This window comes from Palaemon carinicauda, chromosome 4, assembly GCF_036898095.1.
Source record: "Palaemon carinicauda isolate YSFRI2023 chromosome 4, ASM3689809v2, whole genome shotgun sequence".
Classification (NCBI taxonomy): Eukaryota; Metazoa; Arthropoda; class Malacostraca; order Decapoda; family Palaemonidae; genus Palaemon; species Palaemon carinicauda.
Window position 1 is genome coordinate 185,076,040 of NC_090728.1, and position 23,751 is coordinate 185,099,790.

A 23,751-nucleotide genomic window follows, 5' to 3' on the forward strand; every position below is an offset into this window, starting at 1 on the left:
ATGGGACGAGCTGGGACTCCTCTAAATTGACCAGGAGGCCCAGTTCCTTGGTCAGATCCATAGTCCATCTGAGATTCTCCAGACAGCGACGACTTGTGGGAGCTCTTAAAAGCCAGTCGTCTGACGGAGCCGGACACAAGATCATGGTACTGCTGCACAGTCTGTGAACTGTCAACCATGGGGAAGCGAGGAAGTACAGCGACAACCCGAAACTGTCTAGACTGTCTGGGTAGTACAGACAACTCCTTATCGGGTTGCTGAGGTTGCCGCACTGCGTCACAACAAGTCACCTCTGCTGGTTGTTGAACGTCTTCCCAGTGACACACTGACTCCGTAAACAAAAAATCCTCTAACAAGGACTAAGCTTGGACTGCATGTCTTGCAACAAAGCTCAAGGTCTATGGGAGCAGGTGTGGCAACAGACGGGGTTAGCGACTGAAGCGGAACCATTACCCTCCCTGGAAGCATGTTATGCTTAAATAAAAGTCCATAGGAGGCTAAGCAGCTTAAGGCTCCTCTCCAAATGACAGAGTCCTCAAGGGAATATCAGAAGGAGGGAGAATAGCACTTTCTCATCTACAGGAACCATATCCGAGAAAAGCTAAGTTCTCTCAGTGAGGGTTTCACTGGTGCAAAAGCAGCAGACCAGAAGGCAACGTTATGAAACTGCTTGACAGTCTTGTGAGTTGGCAACAACCAAAGATGTGTGACTGAGGAGCATGCGGTAAGGTATGCAGAGCATGCTGTAAGGTATGCAGAGCATGCTGTAAGGTATGCAGAGCATGCTGTATGCAGAGCATGCTGTAAGGAATGCAGAGCATGTTGTAAGGTATGCAGAGCATGCTGTATACAGAGCATAGTATGCAGAGCATGCTGTAAGGTATGCAGAGCTTGTTGCATGGGATGAGGCTCATGCTGCATGGGATGAGGCTCATGCTGCATGGTATGAGGCTCATGCTGCATGGGATGAGGCTCATGCTGCATGGTATGAGGCTCATGCTGCATGGGATGAGGCTCATGCTGCAAGGGATGAGGCTCATGCCGCATGGGTTGAGGAGGATGCCGCATAGTATGAGGCTCCTGCCTCATGGGTTGAGGAGGTTGCCGCATAGCATGAGGCTCCTGCCTCATGGGTTGAGGAGGATGCCGCATAGCATGAGGCTCCTGCCTCAAGGGTTGAGGAGGATGCCGCATAGCATGAGGCTCCTGCCTCATGGGTTGAGGAGGATGCCTCATGGGTTGAGGAGGATGCCGCATAGCATGAGGCTCCTGCCTCATGGGTAGAGGAGGTTGCCGCATAGCATGAGGCTCCTGCCTCATGGGTTGAGGAGGATGCCGCATAGCATGAGGCTCCTCATAGCATGAGGCTCCTGCCTCATGGGTTGAGGAGGATGCCGCATAGCATGAGGCTCCTGCCTCATGGGTTGAGGAGGATGCCGCATAGCATGAGGCTCCTGCCTCATGGGTAGAGGAGGTTGCCGCATAGCATGAGGCTCCTGCCTCATGGGTTGAGGAGGATGCCGCATAGCATGAGGCTCCTGCTTCATGGGTTGAGGAGGTTGCCTCATAGTGCTGGAACCCGGCAACTCCCGATGCGGCAACTCACGCATGAAAGCAGGAGGCGCAGCAAGAACATGCGTCTGGCAGGGTGGACTGCGCACCGGAGGTGGAGCTCTCACAGGTGGAGGGTGGGAGCAGGCAGCCGCAGTATCTGCTGAGCGCACAACCTCGGCGGGTTGTAGGTTAACAGGCTGCATTGTCAACCTACCAGCATGATACTCCTGTATGAAGGAGCAAGCTGAGACTGTATAGTCTGCAGCATGGACCACTAGGGTCTATGAAAGACAACAACAAACGGAGCTACTGTCCGTTGAGACTGAGGGTCTAAAACAGCTGGTGCGGCAACAGACGGAGTTACTGCCTGTTGCGGTACCACCTTGCCTCTCTGGGAGGTGTGCAGTTGTCGTACTGCAGCAAGTCCGAACTGACCCAGTGGCAGTGGCTACACCTAGGCCGTTGGACTTGCGCGGAAGGGACCGACTTGCACTTAAAAGCTGCAAGATTTGGTCCATGGTTTCTGCGAGAAACCTCTTCCGCAGACGAGGAATAAATGGGCTCTCTCGTCTTTGTGTGGGTGGGGTGATCACGTCGGCTACGTGAGTGGGTACACCCGAAACCACGGAGGGAAACGTCTGTTCGTCGATCAAGGCCTGATGAACCCATAAGTCCTTCGACATTACTTCTCCCCTGGGCTTGGGAGCTTGTAAGAGGTCCCAGACTAGGCGAACAACTGGCACGAACAGACGAACCCTCGAACGCAACACTGTAACACTTTGCGCTTATCACTTTATCACTTTTGATTTTCTGTTTGCACTTATTTCACTGAACTCGAAACTTTAAGTGGTTTGTACCTGAAACACGCAATTCTATCCTTCATTAAAAGTTAGTAATTGCGAAAACAGTATTACAATGTAACTGAAAAACATAATGAAAGATAAAGAATTCAGTGGCTGGAAAAGAGACTAAACACTAGATCAAATAAACTACGTTTAAAATCTCTCACCGCATAAAGCCTGGGAACAAGAATAAAACTCTAGAAACGTTTACCTTCTTCCCCTAAAGAGACTAGGGAGAAGAGCAAAAACGATAACAACGTTACCCGCTTGAACGAAACGTTTATCCTCTTCTCTCTCCCTCCGTCTCTATCTCTCTCTCTCTCTCTCTTGACTTAGAACCTGAGAGATGAGCCCAATTATATCTATCGTTAAAACATATAATTGTTAAAGGAAAAAAACTGAAAGATTTCCCAAATAAAAAGTTCCTTTATTAGAATTAAAACCATTTAAGCTAAGAAAGAATGAACAAAACGCTAGAATCGGTTTACTCTTACTGCAACGTGAAACCGTGAATACTCTCTCTCTATCGTAACGATAGAGCGCAAGTTGAACGTTCTGAACGTCAACAACAAAACGTTAGTTCAACTTTGAAAACAGTACGAGACTATCAAAGAAATTCTTTCAAAAACATTAAAATTAAAATAGCAAAAACGATATGACGGGCTCAATGTAAATTAACTTCGGTTCCAAGAAAAGACCGCCTACTATTAGGAAAGGTCGCATATAAACAAACATAAAAATTAATTTTAATAAGTTTATAATAAAAGGAAGTTAATCGAAGAGGCCTATAAAAGGCGGAGAGATATAAAATAAATCTATAACTTTGTTAAGCAAAATTAAGAAAGAGAGTCTATACTCTCTTCGACACCAACACTTCCGTCTAAGGGAAGGGTCGGCCATTTAAAAGTGAAAGAGAGTTCATACTCTCTTCGTCACCAAAATTAAATCAAATTAATTCCAAAAACTTGCTAAGCTAATGTTAAAGCTTCCTGAATAGCGAAGGCTAAACTCTAGAGCAAATACATCACCAAATCGTGAACAATAACTCCAGAATCAACAGCGTATCCAAGTAGGTCTAGCCGGTGGCACGACAGAGGAAAAATTGAGGTGGTGTTGACAAGAAGTACTGGAGTAACTGACCACAGATGGCGCTGTTGTGTACACCCCCACCTGTATAGCGATCGCTGGCGTATCCCGACCGTAGATTTCTGTCGGGCAACAGAGTTGACAGCTACATGATCATCGGGTAAGATTAATATTGAAAAATACCAGTTTTGTGGTATTTATGACTACCGTACTATATTGCAATTAGTGCTTCATCATAATGTATGTGGATGGTCCAGACAATTTACTTGAAATATTATTTTGGAATGCAAATATCTTTTTGAGTTCTTCATGTAATGCCTTCATACATTTAGAATGACAAATTTCTTATACTGTACCTTCCAAGATTTCTCGGGAGGGGGAGTACAAACCATGTCTGTGGTAAAACACAGTTGGTTCAGGCTTACCACTTATAAAGATCTTTCCAGCAAATTTTTTTTAACTCTCCCTGGAAATTAATTTTTTATTACATACCATCCAGCAAATTTTTTTTAACTCTCCCTGGAAATTAATTTTTTATTACATACCACTGGTTTATGTATCATTTTCAAGATAAATGAATGCATTTTTTGGTAATTTATATACATACATATACCATGGCACTTCCCCAATTTTGGGGGTTAGCCGACATCAAAAAAATTTTGAAAATTAAATGAATGGAAGAACTTGTGTTATACAGTATTTTGAACCACAAGTAATTTGAATACTGAAAGCAAACCTTAACTACAGTACATATTTAAAACCCCAAAGCCTTTAGCCTTTAATGTCTAAACACCTTTGATTGTCATACCATTTTCTTTTTTTCTACAATGGAATTTTAGTTTTTTTTTTACCAAAAAGTATAGAGAAGCGTACTTACTATTGTCTCGTACAACAGCGAATTCGGTACAATTTACATCAGCTAAAGTCTTTTCTGGATCCAAAGCCACACCAGGCTCATGATCCTTCTCCAGATGATAATCTAAACCAGATTCTGAAAGGGTAACATGAAATGGTATAAAACTTGGAGAGCATATCAGCAATTCAGCAATTCTACTAAACAATCTTTTTGGAATGCTAAAAATTACTGAACCTTAATAAAGAAAAAAGAAAACTTAATTCAGTGCTAACTATTCTCCCAAGCATTTACTTAAATGATGTCTCATGCATTTAGTAATTGGCAATCAAAACATGTAGGTTAAAAAAAAATAAAAACCTTGCCTTTACTGATTTGAAATTAAACATTCTCAAAATACTAGTGAAATATCAGGTAAAATTAGTTATAGAAGTTCAAGCCAGACCAATCCTCTAACATGGCATATTATTCTCCTCGCCAATAGATCCTGGACTGGGGAGAAAAATGCCTCTATTTTCTTGTTGAGGGAGATTGTAAATGTCTACATTGGGTTCTCCCCCCCCCCCCCCCCCTTCAACTCCAAATCTCTCGATAGACCAACAGGTGGACACCCCTCGTTTGGAAGTACTTGCCATTTTCTACTCAACTAATTGGCTAGAATTATCTTTTTCCTCAGAATTAATCAAGAACAATAACTCCTCTGCGATATGGAATCAGGTCTACGAACTGGTTCCTCCCCGCTTTTGTATACCAGCCAAAGCTGACACGTGGTCCATACAAAAAACATAGATATGAACAATGATAGTTGTCCCATCATTGGGCTAGGTCGGATTGGTTCTAAATTGGGGGAATGAAAATTTGGTTGCATCAGACCACCTATCCCAATAACGGTTAAGGTGAAATTGAAACTCTTAGCATCCTCTGCTAACCCAACAATATGAATTCCTCTAAGGAGGCCACAGTTCTCAGAAATGCTATCATGATTTATAACCTTGAAATTCTCCAACTTCAGAAAGGGATGAACTATTCTCTACAACAGAAAAGCCTTAAAGGAAGTGACCGCAATCATTTGGCTCCGACACAGAATTAACAAAAAAAAACTCTGAAGTACAACACCATTCAGATCTGTATCCCTATGTAATTCCCATAATATCACAGTACTTGTATAAAGCACATTATCAATAACACAAGACAGGTGGATCGTAATTTCCGAAATGGTCATGGAAGACCCGGGCTATGACTTACCTGTACTGGCTCACTTTAAGTTCATCCTATCAATAACTTTATCTAATGGTCAACTGAAAACCTTCGGTTCATAAACATGAAACCAATAACCAGCGGTCACCTCAGAGGATCTGACCAGTACTCCTACCAAACATTACCAATTATTACAGAATTAACCGACTTTGATATTCTAAAACTTTGGGCTGGAAACTGACAAATTTGTCAGATGCAGACTTATATAACAAAAGATACTAAGGTAAATTGAGAAATCAAAGAAAACATGGATTCCATTGTCTAATACTCTGAACAGTATCAGCAATAAAATCTACCGCTGGTAAATTATGACCACTACTAGGCTGTTAGATGAGAGCCATTTCATTATCACCTAATGATACATTATTTGAGGAAATAGGAGCAGCTGATTTAATGAATCTCGAGAACAAAAAATTAAATCATTGGGCATTCCAAACTGAAAATATGAAGAGAACATGCCACAGGAGAAATGGACCTTACTCCAGAGAAGCTCAATGCAATACATCTTGTCATGAGTTCCTTTCTTTCTATTCCTGTATAAAATTTCATACATTTTTGACATACGGGTAGTTTAGAAAACAAATACATTCAACATTATTTTCTTCTAGATTCTATGAAATATAATCCCCCTAAAAGCAGATGATTATTAAAAATGTTATTTTTATTAATAAAATAAATTTTTGAATATACTTACCCGATAATCATGTAGCTGTCAACTCCGTTGCCCGACAGAATTCTATGGAGGGATACGCCAGCTATCACAATACTAGAAGGGGGTGTATTTACCAGCGCCACCTGTGGCCAGGTACTCAAGTACTTCTTGTTGACACCTCCTCAATTATTCCTCGGTCCACTGGTTCTCTATGGGGAGGAAGGGAGGGTCGATTAAATCATGATTATCGGGTAAGTATATTCAAAAATTTATTTTATTAATAAAAATAACATTTTTCAATATTAAACTTACCCGATAATCATGTAGCTGATTCACACCCAGGGGGGTGGGTGAAAAACCAGTGTACAAGACTAAAGGATAGCTAAGTATCCCGTATTTCATATAATCAGTTATCCACAATAACAATGAAATAATAAGTACCTGGTAAGGAAGTCGACTTGAACCGTTACTCTGCCTTTAATAAGATCGTCTTCCTTACTGAGCGCAGCGTTCCTCTTGGGAGGCTGAATCAACTCAAAGGTGCTAAAGTATACAGGGCTGCAACCCATACTAAAGGACCTCATCACAACCTTTAACCTCGGCGCTTCTCAAGAAAGAATTGACCACCCGCCAAATCAACAAGGATGTGGAAGGCTTCTTAGCCGACCGTACAACCCATAAAAAGTATTCAAGAGAAAGGTTAAAAAGTTATGGGATTATGGGAATGTAGTGGCTGAGCCCTCGCCTACTACTGCATTCGTTGCTACGAATGGTCCCAGGGTGTAGCAGTACTCGTAAAGAGACTGGACATCTTTGAGATAGAATGATGCGAACACTGACTTGCTTCTCCAATAGGTTGCATCCATAACACTCTGCAGAGAACGGTTCTGTTTGAAGGCCACTGAAGTAGCCACAGCTCTCACTTCATGTGTCCTTACCTTCAGCAAAGCAAGGTCTTCTTCCTTCAGATGAGAATTTGCTTCTCTAATCAGAAGCCTGATGTAGTAAGAAACTGCGTTCTTAGACATTGGTAGAGAAGGCTTCTTGATAGCACACCATAAGGCTTCTGATTGTCCTCGTAATGGTTTTGACCTTCTTAGATAGTACTTAAGAGCTCTAACTGGGCAAAGTACTCTCTCCAGTTCGTTCCCCACCATGTTGGACAGGCTTGGGATCTCGAACGACTTAGGCCAAGGACGGGAAGGAAGCTCGTTTTTAGCCAAAAAACCGAGCTGCAAGGAACATGTAGCCGTTTCAGATGTGAAACCTATGTTCCTGCTGAAGACGTGGATCTCACTTACTCTTTTACCTGTTGCTAAGCACACGAGGAAAAGAGTTTTTAATGTGAGGTCCTTAAAAGAGGCTGATTGGAGCGGTTCAAATCCTGATGACATTAGGAACCTTAGGACCACGTCTAGATTCCAGCCTGGAGTGGACAACCGACGTTCCTTTGAGGTCTCAAAAGACCTAAGGAGGTCCTGTAGATCTTTGTTGGAGGAAAGATCCAAGCCTCTGTGGCGGAAAACCGCTGCCAACATACTTCTGTAACCCTTGATCGTAGGAGCTGATAGGGATCTTACGTTCCTTAGATGTAACAGGAAGTCAGCAATCTGGGTTACAGTGGTACTGGTTGAGGAAACTGCATTGGCCTTGCACCAGCTTCGGAAGACTTCCCATTTAGACTGATAGACTCTGAGAGTGGATGTCGTCCTTGCTCTGGCAATCGCTCTGGCTGCCTCCTTCGAAAAGCCTCTAGCTCTTGAGAGTCTTTCGATAGTCTGAAGGCAGTCAGACGAAGAGCGTGGAGGTTTGGGTGTACCTTCTTTACGTGAGGTTGACGCAGAAGGTCCACTCTTAGAGGAAGAGACCTGGGAACGTCGACCAGCCATTGCAGTACCTCGGTGAACCATTCTCTCGCGGGCCAGAGGGGAGCGACCAACGTCAGCCGTGTCCCTTTGTGAGAGGCGAACTTCTGAAGTACCCTGTTGACAATCTTGAACGGCGGGAATGCATACAGGTCGAGATGGGACCAATCCAGCAGAAAGGCATCCACGCGAACTGCTGCTGGGTCTGGAATCGGAGAACAATACAAGAGGAGCCTCTTGGTCATCGAGGTAGCGAATAGATCTATGGTTGGCTGACCCCACAGGGCCCAAAGTCTGCTGCAAACATTCTTGTGAAGGGTCCACTCTGTGGGGAAGACCTGACCCTTCCGGCTGAGGCGATCTGCCATGACATTCATATCGCCCTGAATGAGCCTCGTTACCAGCGTGAGCTTTCGATCTTTTGACCAAATGAGGAGGTCCCTTGCGATCTCGAACAACTTCCTCGAATGAGTCCCTCCCTGCTTGGAGATGTAAGCCAAGGCTGTGGTGTTGTCGGAGTTCACCTCCACCACCTTGTTTAGCTGGAGGGACTTGAAGTTTATCAAGGCCAGATGAACTGCCAACAACTCCTTGCAATAGATGTGAAGTGTCCTTTGCTCCTGATTCCATGTTCCCGAGCATTCCTGTCCGTCCAGTGTCGCACCCCAGCCCGTGTCCGATGCGTCCGAGAAGAGACGGTGGTCGGGGGTCTGAACAGCCAATGGTAGACCTTCCTTGAGAAGAATGCTGTTCTTCCACCACGTTAGAGTAGACCTCATCTCTTCGGAAACAGGAACTGAGACCGTCTCTAGCGTCATGTCCTTTATCCAGTGAGCAGCTAGATGATACTGAAGGGGGCGGAGGTGGAGTCTCCCTAACTCGATGAACAGGGCCAGCGATGAAAGTGTCCCTGTTAGACTCATCCATTGCCTGACTAAGCATCGGTTCCTTCTCAGCATGCTCTGGATGCATTCTAGGGCTTGGAAGATCCTTGGGGCCGACGGACAAGTCCGAAAAGCTCGACTCTGAAGATCCATACCCAAGGAGACAATGGTCTGGGATGGAACGAGCTGAGACTCCTCAAAATTGACCAGGAGGCCCAGTTCCTTGGTCAGACCCATAGTCCATTTGAAAATCTCCAGACAGCGACGACTTGTGGGAGCTCTTAAAAGCCAGTCGTCTGACGGAGCCGGACACAAGATCATGATACTGCTGCACAGTCTGTAAACTGTCAATCATGGGCAAGCGAGGAAGTACAGTGACAACCCGAATCTGTCTAGACTGTCTGGGTCGTACAGACAACTCCTTAACGGGTTGCTGAGGTTGCCGCACTGCGTCACAACAAGTCACTTCTGTTGGTTGTTGAACGTCTTCCCCGTGACACATTGACTCCGTAAACAAAAAATCCTCTAACAAGGACTAAGCTTGGACTGCATGTCATGCAACACAGCTCAAGGTCTATGGGAGCAGGTGTGGTAACAGACGGGATTAGCGACTGAAGTGGAACCATTACCTTCCCTGTAAGCATGTTATGCTTAAATAAAAGTCCATAAGAGGTTATGCAGCTAAAGGCTCCCTCCAAATGACAGAGTCCTCAAGGGAATATCAGAAGGAGGGAGAAAAGAACTTTCTCATCTACAGGGACCTTATCCTAGAAAAGCTAAGTTCTCTGAGTGAGGGTTCACTGGTGCAAAAGCAGCAGACTAGAAGGCAACGTTATGAAACTGCTTGACAGTCTAGTGAGTTGGCAACAACCCAAGATGTGTTGAGAAGCATGCGGTAAGGTATGCAGAGCATGATGTATGCAGAGTATGCTGTATGCAGAGCATGCTGTATGTAGAGCATGTTGTATGCAGAGCATGCTGAATGCAGAGCATGCTGTATGCAGAGCATGTTGTATGCAGAGCATGCTGAATGCAGAGCATGCTGTATGCTGAGCATGTAGTAAGCAGAGCCTGCTGTAAGCAGAGCCTGCTGTAAGGAAAGCAGAGCGTGTGCATGGCGTTTAACATTTCTCAGAAATTCCATGACCAGTGCTAGAGTGCTTTATGCATGCTTGCATGGGGTTTAAACCATGGTATGAAAATGGAGGTAAGGTATGCTGAACAGCAGAGTCAGAACGAGCTGGAACAACAATAGTTGTGGTTTCCTCTTCAAGACTCCGTTGAGGGAACACCTGAGGCTCAGTCTGCAAAGGCTGAATAAAAGACAAGCAGAAGGAAGGCGCATGGGTGGAGGAGGCTGACTCCTAGCATGAGTGGTTGAACCCAAGGGTTGCGCTTGCTGAGCGGTTGGCGGAAGCGGAGTAGCAAGTTCCAGTTCCTGTGGTGTGAGCGGAGCGCGATGAGGAAGAGGCTGCGCAGAACAAGGTAAATGTCTCGCAAGCTGAGGCTCCTGAGGCGCAAGGCTAAGGTGTTGTGGTGCTTGCCTTGTGGAGGGTTGAGCTCGCTGCAGCGAGAGCTGAGGAGACTGACTCATGGACGGGAGAGGTTGTTGTACCTCAACCGAGTGTTGCATCACTGGTGGAGCAGCAAGTGGAGGCGGAGGAAGAGAGGTATAATCCTCCTGATCCCATTGTAAAGGTTGCCTTAAGGAAGGCGGAGGCTGAACACCACAGGGAACAGCAAACTCAGCACGTGGCTCAACATCGTACGCCTGGCAGGTGGTACTGCGATCAGGCGGAGCGAGCGTAGGCGGAGGGAGTGTAGGCGGAGGCGGAGGAGTAACACTCTCAGCCCGACACTCACGCATTAAGTCCGAAAGCTGTGCTTGCATGGACTGTAGTAGAGTCCACAACATCGTACGCCTGGCAGGTGGTACTGCGATCAGGCGGAGCGAGTGTAGGTGGAGGGAGTGTAGGCGGAGGCGGAGGAGCAACACTCTCAGCCCGACACTCACGCATCAAGTCCGAAAGCTGTGCTTGCATGGACTGTAGTAGAGTCCACAACATCGTACGCCTGGCAGATGGTACTGCGATCAGGCGGAGCGAGTGTAGGTGGAGGGAGTGTAGGCGGAGGCGGAGGAGCAACACTCTCAGCCCGACACTCACGCATCAAGTCCGAAAGCTGTGCTTGCATGGACTGTAGTAGAGTTCACAACATCGTACGCCTGGCAGGTGGTACTGCGATCAGGCGGAGCGATCATAGGCGGGGGGGAGTGTAGGCGGAGGCGGAGGCGCAACACTCTCAGCCCGACACTCACGCATCAAGACCGAAAGTTGTGACTGTATGGACTGCAGTAGAGTCAACTTGGGGTCGGCAGACACTAAGGTCTGCTGAGGTAAAGCCTTAACAGCAGAGATCTGTAGCGGCAGAACCTTACTCCTCTTAGGCGGAGTGTAAACAACTGATGACTGAGGAGAGTCAGAGCTAACCCAATGACTGCATTCGGGTTGTGAACTTTAACTTCGTACGTCTGGCATAGGTCTGGACTTAACGTTTAAGAGGTCTTGAGACCTGAGACCAGCGTTACTCTGCCTTTATTTTCTCCCCTAATCTCTTCTGCAGACGAGCAAAAAAAAAAAAAAAGGGCTCAATCGTCTGCGGGTGGGAGTGACGGTCTCGGTAAGACACGCCCACAACCACCGAGGATACTTCTGTGCGCCGATCAAGGCCTGCTGAACCCTTATGCCCTTCGACATTGCTTCTCCCCTGGGCTTGGGAGCTTGCAAGAGGTCCCGGACTGGGAGGACGACTGGCGCGCACAAAAGTACCCTCACGCACTAATCACTTATCACTTTGATTTCTGTTTGCACTTATTTCACTGAACTCGAAACTTTAAGTGGTTTGTACCTGAAATACGCAATTCTATCCTTTCTCAAAGTTAGTAATTGCGAAAACAGAATTACAATGTAACAGAAAAATCTAATGAAAGATAATTCAGTGGCTGGAAAGAGACTAAACACTAGATCACTCTAGAAACGTTTAGTTTCTTCCCCTAAAGAGACTAGGGAGAAGAGCAAAAACGATAACGACGTTACTCGTACGCCTGGCAGGCTTGAATGAAACGTTTATCCTCTTTCTCCCTCCGTCTCTATCTCTCTCTCTCTCTCTCTCTCTCTTGACTTAGAACCTGAGAGAAGAGCCCAATCATATATATTGTTAAAACATATTATTGTTAAAGGAAAAAACTGAAAAGTTCCTTTATTAGGATCAAAACCATTAAGTTAAGAAAGAATGAACAAAACGCTAGACACGGTTACTCTTACTGCAACGTGAAACCGTGAACATTCTTTCTCTATCGTAACGATAGAGTGCAAGTTGAACGTTCTGAACGTCAACAACTGCAGAGACAAAACAAAACGTTAGTTCAACTTTGAAAACAGTACGAGACTATCAAAGAAATTCTTTCAAACTCTGTGGCGGAAATAGCATAATATGTTAACAGGTAAAACCGAAATGACGGGCTCAAAGTTTATTAACTTCGGTAAAAGACCGCCTACTATTAGGAAGGTCGAATATAAACAAATATAAAAATTAATTTTAATGAGTTTATAATAAAAGGAAGTTAATCGAAGAGGCCTATAAGAGGCGGAGAGATATAAAATAAATCTATAACTTTTGTTAAGCAAAATTAAGAAAGAGAGTCTATACTCTCTTAGACACCAACACTTCCGTCTAAGGGAAGGGTCGGCCATTGAAAGGTGAACGAGAGTTCATACTCTCTCGTCACCATAATTAATCAAATTAATTCCAAAAGCTAACTAAGCTAATATAGAAGTTTCCAGTAAAGCGACAGCCGAAATCAAAGAGAAATACTTCACCAAAGTCGTGAAAATACTCCAAGAACATAAGCGTATCCCAGAACGTCTTGCCGGAAGCACGACAGAGGAATAATTGAGGAGGTGTCAACAAGAAGTACTTGAGTACCTGGCCACAGGTGGCGCTGGTAAATACACCCCCTTCTAGTATTGTGATAGCTGGCGTATCCCTCCATAGAATTCTGTCGGGCAACGGAGTTGACAGCTACATGATTATCGGGTAAGTTTAATATTGAAAAACACCTTACTTGTTAGTGCAAGGTTACTCATGGCGACTGTCCAATTGTTTAGGTCACAATCCAGAGATTAACATCACATGAGTTTGCCGAACACAACTTTCCTTTAACCAGGGCTATAAGTTATTGACTTTTGCCTTAAAATCGTCAAGCATTGGGGCTAATAATCAATCTGAATTGAGCTCAAAGAATGAGCAGTCATCACAAAAGCCACCTAACGTATCTCAACAGTACTCTCCCTTCCATACCTACCACTTTGGAGGTAATAGCACCTATATAGATATCACTTCAACTTATTACAACTGCTAGTATCCGAGCTTAGATTAGTTGAAAAGTGGGCTAGTCCAGCTGCATCATGGTGGAACCTTTCACTTGCATGTTCAGAAATCATTCTAGGCTCAGAAAATCTGTGCACCCAACATTAGTCTTAATATGACATACCACATTATTACTCCTTGCATAAAATGGTTGCTCTTTTGTGCTTATTCTGGAAGTGGAAGGAGTGATTAATGAATCAGATTCCTGTATCATTTTTATTTCAGAATCTGATTAGGTGTGGAAAAAATCTGGATTGCAATAAGGCAAGGGTTTTGCAATAAAAGGAACTGGACCAAATTCAGAAATCAAAACTTCTGAGGAAGGATTTGATTCTATAATGCCTTGGGCACCATAAAAAAAATCATCGCTAGGCTAACATTAATTAAAGTTGGCTTGAGGTTGAAGTTGAATAGGTTAAACCACACAATCTGTTGGTAGATACCCTCCGCCCAACAACGTAAACGTAAACCACATAAACATCTACCAATTTGTTATTAGGGGAAATGAGGACATTTGGTACATGGAAAGAGGAAAAGTTTCCAATAAACACTAACCTGAGATTCAAGCCCATCGATCTCATTCCAAACATCTGTATGTTCACTCCCCTTTAGAACATTTGAATACCTACTCTGAACTTTCTTCTTATTCACTATCTTCTTTCCCTTTACATTTAGACTCCACATTGCAAACCCTTTGAGATACTAATTTGGCACTTACCTACAATTCTAACCATGTCTTTTCTTTTTGTTATCGTTCGGTGGAGAATCTCTTTAAGAGTTATGTCAAGATTCTCCACAGTAATTTTACTAAAGGCACCTCCAGCAACATTTCTGCAAATGAAAAAGTGAAAATAATTTCAAGGATTACAAAGTTTACCTGAAATATACTCAAAAGGTAAATATTTATCTATAAAGTAAAATTGTTCTGGTTTGGCTTTCATTAATTCCCATTTTTACTTGATGAAACATAAATTTGGAATACAAAATGGTATTTGTTAGATAATTTTAGGATAAAAAACTGAAAGATGTCAATATTAAATCTCAATAAAGGATGTGATGAAAAATTAAATACATAAAACATTAAAATAGACCAAAATATACTGAATCATCAATAAAGGAAAACCATATAACACTATATTATGTATAATAAAAAAAATACAAGCTACATAAAATGAGACATCATCTTTAATTTACATTTGTGATAATCAGAAAAAAAGAATGTTCTAACTGCATTACACTCACTTATAACATTGCAATACTACAGTCATTACTGCATTTGGGTTTGTTATTGATTTAAACACTAGAATTATGGTGGTCAAGCCTTACCTAACCTAGCCTAACAAATTTACTTTTCAAATCAAAAACTACCAAAAATAAATCAATTCCAAATGCAAACATTAACTTAACTAAAACAATTACTCTTCTGAATAAATGTGAGATTATCCACATCATTCTAAAATAACATTAAATAGTATGCTTTTCCTCTCTTCAATAATGTGACATTTTCATATACAGTACTGTACATAGCTATTTCTCTACCATTCCTCTTGTCCGCAGCTATTCCCTTAACCTGTTAAGCGTCCCCCCTGGACCAGGTTGCCGCTAACGTACCGTCACGCTTTTTTTGCCCTGAGCGGTCATTTCACTAATGATAATTTTTCAAAGTTGATATCATTTCTTTATGCTTATAATTCATATTTATAGTTGAAAGTAGGGATATTAATTAAATGGTAGAATAAAGAAAAAAACAATTAATACTACTATTATTTCATTTCAAAAGGCTACATAATGCTGAATATTCTAATGGGTTCTTTTTATCTTCAATCGTAAATCTTAGGCCAGGATCAGCAACAAAAGCAAAGGGATAAGTCTCTCTCTCTCTCTCTCTCTCTCTCTCTCTCTCTCTCTCTCTCTCTCTCTCTCTCTCTCTCTCCCTATATCGTTTTCTGTATACTTTTCATATATATTCGTCATACATTTGTACATTATTTATCCACTTTATTCTCTCTCTCTCTCTCTCTCTCTCTCTCTCTCTCTCTCTCTCTCTCTCTCTCTCTCTCTCTCTCTCTCTCTCTCTCTCTCTCTCTCTCTCGGCATTTCCTTTCCTATATAGTTTTGTGAAATCTCGTTGTCCAGTCATTTGGCAATGAGAAGTAATTCTCGCTCTCAGCATCGAAAGAAAACTTTGTTTCATCAATATCCTCATCACTGGAGGATTCAGAACTAGTGCTCTCATTATCAAACAGGTTATCATTATCAAATTCCTCAACAAGAATATCATTTATTTCATCTAAAGAAATAACCTTCACCTTTAGACCGCTCATTGTAAAAGGAACAACAAATAACCTTATCTGCATGAACGCCCGAAGCGCACTGAAAGGAAACCAGTTTTCTAACATCAAGCTACCTTCAGAAAAATAGTTGCCAGACATCATATAAGTTTCTATTTACAGCCCCCATATGCTGAGAGTGTTGCCAAGTGGTGATCCTATACTTACTATACGAGTAAACGTATTATCACGAGACTGACGACTTGATAAAGGCAGTTAAAGTCATGAACGGAATATGCAGTTGAAGGCGGGTACCGAGTACATCGTGGTGAACGGTTTATCATGTGGGTGACGCTTAACAGGTTAAATTCAGTTTCACATTTCAGTGTCTCCAAGGTAACGGGAATGCTCTAACTCATGTGATATCCCCACCTTTCACAATATGGTTATCAACTCCCATATCTTTCCCATTTGTTTTCTGGGTCGACCTGTGGCGGCCAGTGAAAAGAGTCCTTCTTATACAGTAGGGTCCCGAATTATGCGAGAATTTGGTCGATTAATGACCTCGTGTAAATGGAAAATCGCGAATTTCGAAACACACAACTAACAGAAATAATTCCATTGCGGCCATGGCAACCAGCAATTTGCCTATTCAAATGTGTTTACTACCCATTTCCAATACTTTCTTTGTACTATACTGTATTTCTTTATAATATCAAATTGTTCTTGTAAATAAATAAAACATTTAATATACTTTAAAGTTCTAATAACTTGAAAAATGGTTAAAATTACAACCAGGATAGGTGTAAACACCATATATTTCCCGTTATAACACAACCCAAAATACAGACAAATTTTAATGTTTGTCATATCTATTGTATAATATAACTGGTGAATAGCAAAACCATCACTCTATAGACTAGCTCGTTGTATGATTGAAAATCCAGAATTATCAAAATAAAGGCGATTTTATATCATGCGTTTCCTAAACACGCTAAAAAGCACAATAGAAAACGACAACCAATGTTTTGTTTACGTTTATCTCTGATCACAACGAAGAAACAGACGCATTTATACATCTGTGTTTTTGAATTGACAGCAATTTTACCAAGTATAGATTATATGTTGAATTTGTTATTACCAATGTTCTAATTATTTTTTATTAGAACTTTCAAATAAATGAAATGAATGCCATTTATGAAATGTTTTTCTTTATGATGCCGCCTGAAACGGAAACCTTCCATTTGTTTACGCTCCATCTTCGATCATAATAAACAAACGAATGCATTAAACACACATGATATAAGTCATAACTAATGATATTACAAACATTTAGTAAACATTATGTTATTACAAATATTTTACTTACCGTATCCATATAAATTCCTAAATTCGTAGCAAAGCTGGAAATTTTTTTTTCCTTATGCGTTTAATCCACAATAGCAAACTGCCGCTAATGACAGAGTGATAACTTACGATAATTCTAAACTGTTACGAAAGATAATTGTCCTTTCCATATCCAAAATACTTTTCCTAACTTCAGTTATAAGTCAACTTGTACCCACCTCAATTATGGATCCATATGCAAAAAAGGTAAAAGAAGAAAGTACTAGGCCTATTTTTAAAGTCACCGAACAATTAGGTTACCGCTATAACGTTCGATGAGAGAGAGAGAGAGAGAGAGAGAGAGAGAGAGAGAGAGAGAGAGAGAGAGAGAGAGAGAGAGAGAGAGAGAGAGAGAGAGAGAGAGAGAGAGAGGGTTTTAAAGTTAACTAAACAATAAATATGATAGGTTATAACACATTGGTGTTTATGTAATATTAACTGTATAGATGGTTTGAATAAGTTGAGAAATGGTGTAAACAATTCTTTGTTATTGTATTCGCGCGGAAGCTAGACATCAGCTGATGTGATCACAGCCAAAAGTAAAACAAAAATAAGTTAGCAATACTTGATTTTTAAAACACACCCGAAATTTAACAACATAAGTACATGTTTTATTATAGCGCAATTGACATTTAAAGAGTAAAAATTTTCTGGAATAGAATGGTGTTTTCTAAAAAATAGTGGTTTGCGGACGAAATCGGTTATCGTATTTTAAGCTATGATTGAAATGGATGTATACACGGTATAATTTTTTCGTTTTGTATTTAATTGACACTTCAAGAAAACCGATTTTGGTTTCTTCATCTATTTGTAAGTATTGTATAACGAGAGAGAGAGAGAGAGAGAGAGAGAGAGAGAGAGAGAGAGAGAGAGAGAGAGAGAGAGAGAGAGAGAGAGAGAGAGAGAATCAGCTGTTGTAATTGAATGTCGTGTTTTTGTTTCGTGTACCCCCTGAAGCGAGGAATTGATCGCCACAACTAACAATATTCATGTTAATTTCATTCTTAAACTCAAGTTGCCATATGTGAACTATGGTTTTATTTCTTACGGAGAGAGAGAGAGAGAGAGAGAGAGAGAGAGAGAGAGAGAGAGAGAGAGAGAGAGAGAGAGAGAGGGGGGGGGGATTTCTGCCATCAAATCTCTCTCTCTCTCTCTCTCTCTCTCTCTCTCTCTAGATTTTATTTTACCGTCTACTCTACAAAACCAATGTTTGCAAATCAAATGTGTACTGTTTAAAATATGACAAAATATTGACGACTCGTTACCGAAGTTTAGGCTATTCACTGCCGATAAACGAACCCAGTCTACTCGTGAAAACCTTGAACGTCCAGAGGGAAAAATAAGGCTTTTAAATATACTGTACTAAACAAAAATAATGCTTTAATATACCATCATTAACACTACCATAACAATTATCGTAAGGTTGGAGAAAGATAAAGATTACCGAGAACGTAACCACATTTCTGTTTACATTTTGTCAGCTGGACTCGCACAGTTAACAGTTGATTTCATTGTTGATGTGGAATTTTATCCTTAAATAGGCTATTCATTATGAAATTATGTTAATGAAATGTAATGTTGATATTGTTTTGTAACATTTATTATAAATCACCGTATTTAGGGCTACCAATATACTTAAAAAGACAATAGATTTGATACATTTTGTAGTGTTTGACTCGCGAACTTTGAACAGCCTCGCAGATACAGAAAATTTATTTTTGAAAAATAGCGATCGCGGAAAATTGGAATCGTGTAATTCGAACACGCTTAATTCGGGACCCTACTTTTATCTTTTCTGATAAAACCTTCCAATTATACCAGAGAAAGATAAAAGCATGGAATGCTGAGGTTACTACCCTCGCGCGAGCACCTTTTGGGTGTCGTGTATAAAGCAAAAGCGCGTGAAAACCACTATTCACAGGTTGTCTTCCATTTAGTTAATTCCTTCGTCAAAGGGATGGACCGATACAAAGGCCCTAGCCAACCAGTGCAGATTTCAACCCCAAAAACTTTCACACAAGCACAACACAGTCATTTTCCTAATCATAATTTTTCCTTTGCTTCCTTTCAAACCACCATTAGCTTCGTTCTGTTACACTGATTTTCAATCCTCTCCTCTCTACTCCCCTCTTACACCTTTTAAATACATCTAACATCTCACTTCACATTCTGCAATTTGGCTTTTGCATAAACCTCAGAGCATGTGATGCCCTTTTCATAATTTGCAACGCTGTACAGAAATCCCTTGATTGTGGTCAGGAAGTTTGTATGATTGGCCTAGATTTTAGTGATGCCTTTGAGTGTGTTAATCAGGAGGTCATTGTTTTAAACTTAAAACAGATGGGAATACATAGGTCTTTTCTTAACGTCATTGATAAATTTTTAAGCAGTAGATTACAGAGAATAGCTGGTCATGGGCACCATAGTGACTATCGGAATGTAATATGTAGTGCTCCTCAGGGTAGGGATCTCAGCCCATTACTTTTCATAGCTACATAAAAATAATGACACAGCATAAATCAAATACGTGTACTCTCTTTTCCTTTCTATTATGAATTAAAAAGTATTTCACTAATAAAACTCCTAAAAGGTCAACAAAATAAATAATACAGTATAATTTTAGTAATTGTAAAGCTAAAAACATAATAAATTATAGAGTTTAGTCCCTAAACTCCCTATGGCGATTACAAAAGCCCTTAAAATTTCAAAACTTATTAAAATTAAATCTACAGTACTTATAAAGCAAGACAAAGCACCAACTAAAGTATTCACATTTGGATTAAAAATTTAAAAAAGGCTTATTCACTAAAAACTACAAAATCAAAGCAAGAATTGTACTTACAAAGTGACTACAATGTCCTGAGATGACTCGTGTGCCTTCTTTTTCTCGACAAGGGCCAAAACATTAAATCCAAACTTGTCTAAAAGGTCTCTATTTCGTAGAGCTTGGAAATCCCAGTCAACTTGACCATCTTCCTCTGCGATATGAAGCATATAGTTCTCGACTCCACCCCTGAAATGTAAAATAAGAGTGATTCATCAAGATATTTTATTTTTCAATTTTGTCATAATAACGATAAAATATAAATATAAAATATGCAGACTATTAGCAGTGATAACCTAAACCCTAAATACAATCACTTAGAAATAGTTTATAAAAGTACATCAATAATAAAACACCATAGAAATAAGTTATAAAAAATTCCTATAATTTTAAAACTGCACCTATTAGTAGAGGATATACAGAAGTCATCCTCTTTTGTACATAAGCTAAAATATATGAATTATCATGGATTCAACAGAGGATAAAATTATTTTTTGAATTACCTCTAACTTTTGCCTTACACATTCTGATTACCTTACATTTATTTCTATTTATCTAATATTTTAATGGTTATTGCATTTGCTTTTTATTTTCATCTGTATTTTGCTCCATTTTTCTCTGGTCATTGTTTTAATGGTTTTGTACATTAGCAGTCTCTTCTGTCAAAGCTTCACATGCAAGGATAAAGTAATTATTTCATTTGAAAAGTTCCATAAAATTGGAACCATGAAATAATGTAATGATTTTACAACCTGACCAGCAAAACAAATAATTCAGGCTTAGGATGGTCTGCATCTCTCAACTGCAGTCTGGACACTTTTAAATTGAAAATATATGGATATATAAGGGCAGTAAAAAAGGCCCCCACTAAAATTCTAACGCATTAATATTTAAAAATATTTTGTACCAAGAATACAATCGCATTACTTCACTTATGCAACAAGGCCTGGATTTATCTGTAGTAAGCAAAGAAATGAGTATGTATTTATTAAAAGGACAGTACTCTCACTCCATCAATTTGTGTCATAATCGTCCTTAGTTCCACCAGTCTTTTGCATGTCGGACATAAGGTAATCAATGCATTTGTTGTCTGGACTCAAATCCTCTAATTTTACATGAAAATCATATATAAAACAGAAATAATTAATCCATTAGTAAGAAAAACTGACAGTGTACTGTTTTCTTTTTTCATAATCACTCCATTGATAATATACTACTTGCCCTGCATTGTTAATAGTTATTGACAACCATAAAGTACAGAATAATTAATACCTACTAAAATGTTATTTTCATTAGTAAAATAAATTTTTGAATATACTTACCCGATGATCATGTAGCTGTCAACTCCGTTGCCCGACAGAAATCTACGGTCGGGATACGCCAGCGATCGCTATCCAGGTGGGGGTGTACACAACAGCGCCATCTGTGAGTAGGTACTCAAGTACTTCTTGTCAACAAGTACTCAATTTTCTCCTCGGTCCACTGGTTCTCTATGGGGAGGAAGGGAGGGTTCTTAAATTCATGATCATCGGGTAAGTATATTCAAAAATTTATTTTACTAATGAAAATAACATTTTTCAATATTAATCTTACCCGATGATCATGTAGCTGATTCACACCCAGGGTGGTGGGTGGAGACCAGCATACATGTTAACAAAAGAAGCTAAGTATCCCGTATTTCATTTTATCAGTTATTCAAAATAACAAACATAAAATAAATAAGTACCTGGTAAGGAAGTCGACTTGAACTATTACTCTGCCTTTTTTAAGTACGTCTTCCTTACTGAGCCTAGCGGTCCTCTTAGGATGCTGAACGACTCCTAGGTGCTGAAGTATAAAGGGCTGCAACCCATACTAAAGGACCTCATCACAACCTCTAACCTAGGCGCTTCTCAAGAAAGAATTTGACCACCCGCCAAATCAACCAGGATGCGGAAGGCTTCTTAGCCTTCCGTACAACCCAAAAAACAACAATAAAAAGTATTCAAGAGAAAGATTAAAAAGGTTATGGGATTATGGGAATGTAGTGGCTGAGCCCTCACCTACTACTGCACTCGCTGCTACGAATGGTCCCAGGGGTGTAGCAGTTCTCGTAAAGAGACTGGACATCTTTGAGATAGAATGATGCGAACACTGACTTGCTTCTCCAATAGGTTGCATCCATAACACTCTGCAGAGAACGGTTCTGTTTGAAGGCCACTGAAGTAGCAACAGCTCTCACTTCATGTGTCCTTACCTTCAGCAAAGCAAGGTCTTCTTCCTTCAGATGAGAATGTGCCTCTCTATTCAGAAGCCTGATGTAGTAAGAAACTGCGTTCTTAGACATCGGAAGAGAAGGCTTCTTGATAGCACACCATAAAGCTTCTGATTGTCCTCGTAATGGCTTTGACCTTCTTAAATAGTACCTAAGAGCTCTTACTGGGCAAAGTACTCTCTCTAGTTCGTTCCCCACCAAGTTGGACAGGCTTGGGATCTCGAACGACTTAGGCCAAGGACGGGAAGGAAGCTCGTTTTTAGCCAAAAAACCGAGCTGCAAGGAACATGTAGCCGTTTCAGATGTAAAACCTATGTTCCTGCTGAAGGCGTGGATCTCACTGACTCTTTTAGCTGTTGCTAAGCACACGAGGAAAAGAGTTTTTAATGTGAGGTCCTTAAAAGAGGCTGATTGGAGCGGGTTCAAATCTTGATGACATTAGGAACCTTAAAACCACGTCTAGATTCCAGCCTGGTGTGGGACAACCGACGTTCCTTTGAGGTCTCAAAAGACCTAAGGAGGTCCTGTAGATCTTTGTTGGTGGAAAGATCCAAGCCTCTGTGGCGGAATACCGCTGCCAACATACTTCTGTAACCCTTGATCGTAGGAGCTGATAGGGATCTTACGTTCCTTAGATGTAACAGGAAGTCAGCAATCTGGGTTACAGTGGTACTGGTTGAGGAAACTGCATTCGCCTTGCACCAGCTTCGGAAGACTTCCCATTTAGACTGATAGACTCTGAGAGTGGATGTCCTCCTTGCTCTGGCAATCGCTCTGGCTGCCTCCTTCGAAAAGCCTCTAGCTCTTGAGAGTCTTTCGATAGTCTGAAGGCAGTCAGACGAAGAGCGTGGAGGTTTGGGTGTACCTTCTTTACGTGAGGTTGACGCAGAAGGTCCACTCTTAGAGGAAGAGTCCTGGGAACGTCGACTAGCCATTGCAGTACCATCGGTGAACCATTCTCTCGCGGGCCAGAGGGGAGCAACCAACGTCAGCCGTGTCCCTTTGTGAGAGGCGAACTTCTGAAGTACCCTGTTGACAATCTTAAAGCGGGAACGCATACAGGTCGAGATGGGACCAATCCAGCAGAAAGGCATCCACGTGAACTGCTGCAGGGTCTGGAATCGGAGAACAATACATCGGGAGCCTCTTGGTCATCGAGGTAGCAAATAGATCTATGGTGGGCTGACCCCACAGGGCCCATAGTCTGCTGCAAACATTCTTGTGAAGGTCCACTCTGTGGGGATGACCTGACCCTTCCGGCTGAGGCGATCTGCCATGACATTCATATCGCCCTGAATGAACCTCGTTACCAGCGAAAGCTTTCGATCTTTTGACCAAATGAGGAGGTCCCTTGCGATCTCGAACAACTTCCTCGAATGAGTCCCTCCCTGCTTGGAGATGTAAGCCAAGGCTGTGGTGTTGTCGGAGTTCACCTCCACCACCTTGTTTAGCTGGAGGGACTTGAAGTTTATCAAGGCCAGATGAACCGCCAACAACTCCTTGCAATTGATGTGAAGTGTCCTTTGTTCTTGATTCCATGTGCCCGAGCATTCCTGTCTGTCCAGTGTCGCACCCCAGCCCGTGTCCGATGCGTCC

At 41.4% G+C, this 23,751-nt stretch overlaps 1 protein-coding gene across 1 annotated transcript in view; it reads right to left on the reverse strand.

Moving 5' to 3' along the window:
• Sin1 (SAPK-interacting protein 1) overlaps positions 1-23,751 on the reverse strand; it is a 75,730-nt gene that overhangs the window by 12,770 nt on the left and 39,209 nt on the right. Inside the window, exons 6-8 of the mRNA XM_068372861.1 lie at positions 19,920-20,090; positions 14,140-14,252; positions 4,360-4,473 (exon numbers count right to left, since the gene is read on the reverse strand). Of these exons, the coding sequence (XP_068228962.1) occupies positions 4,360-4,473; positions 14,140-14,252; positions 19,920-20,090 (398 nt within the window). The remainder of the gene's footprint in view (positions 1-4,359; positions 4,474-14,139; positions 14,253-19,919; positions 20,091-23,751) is intronic.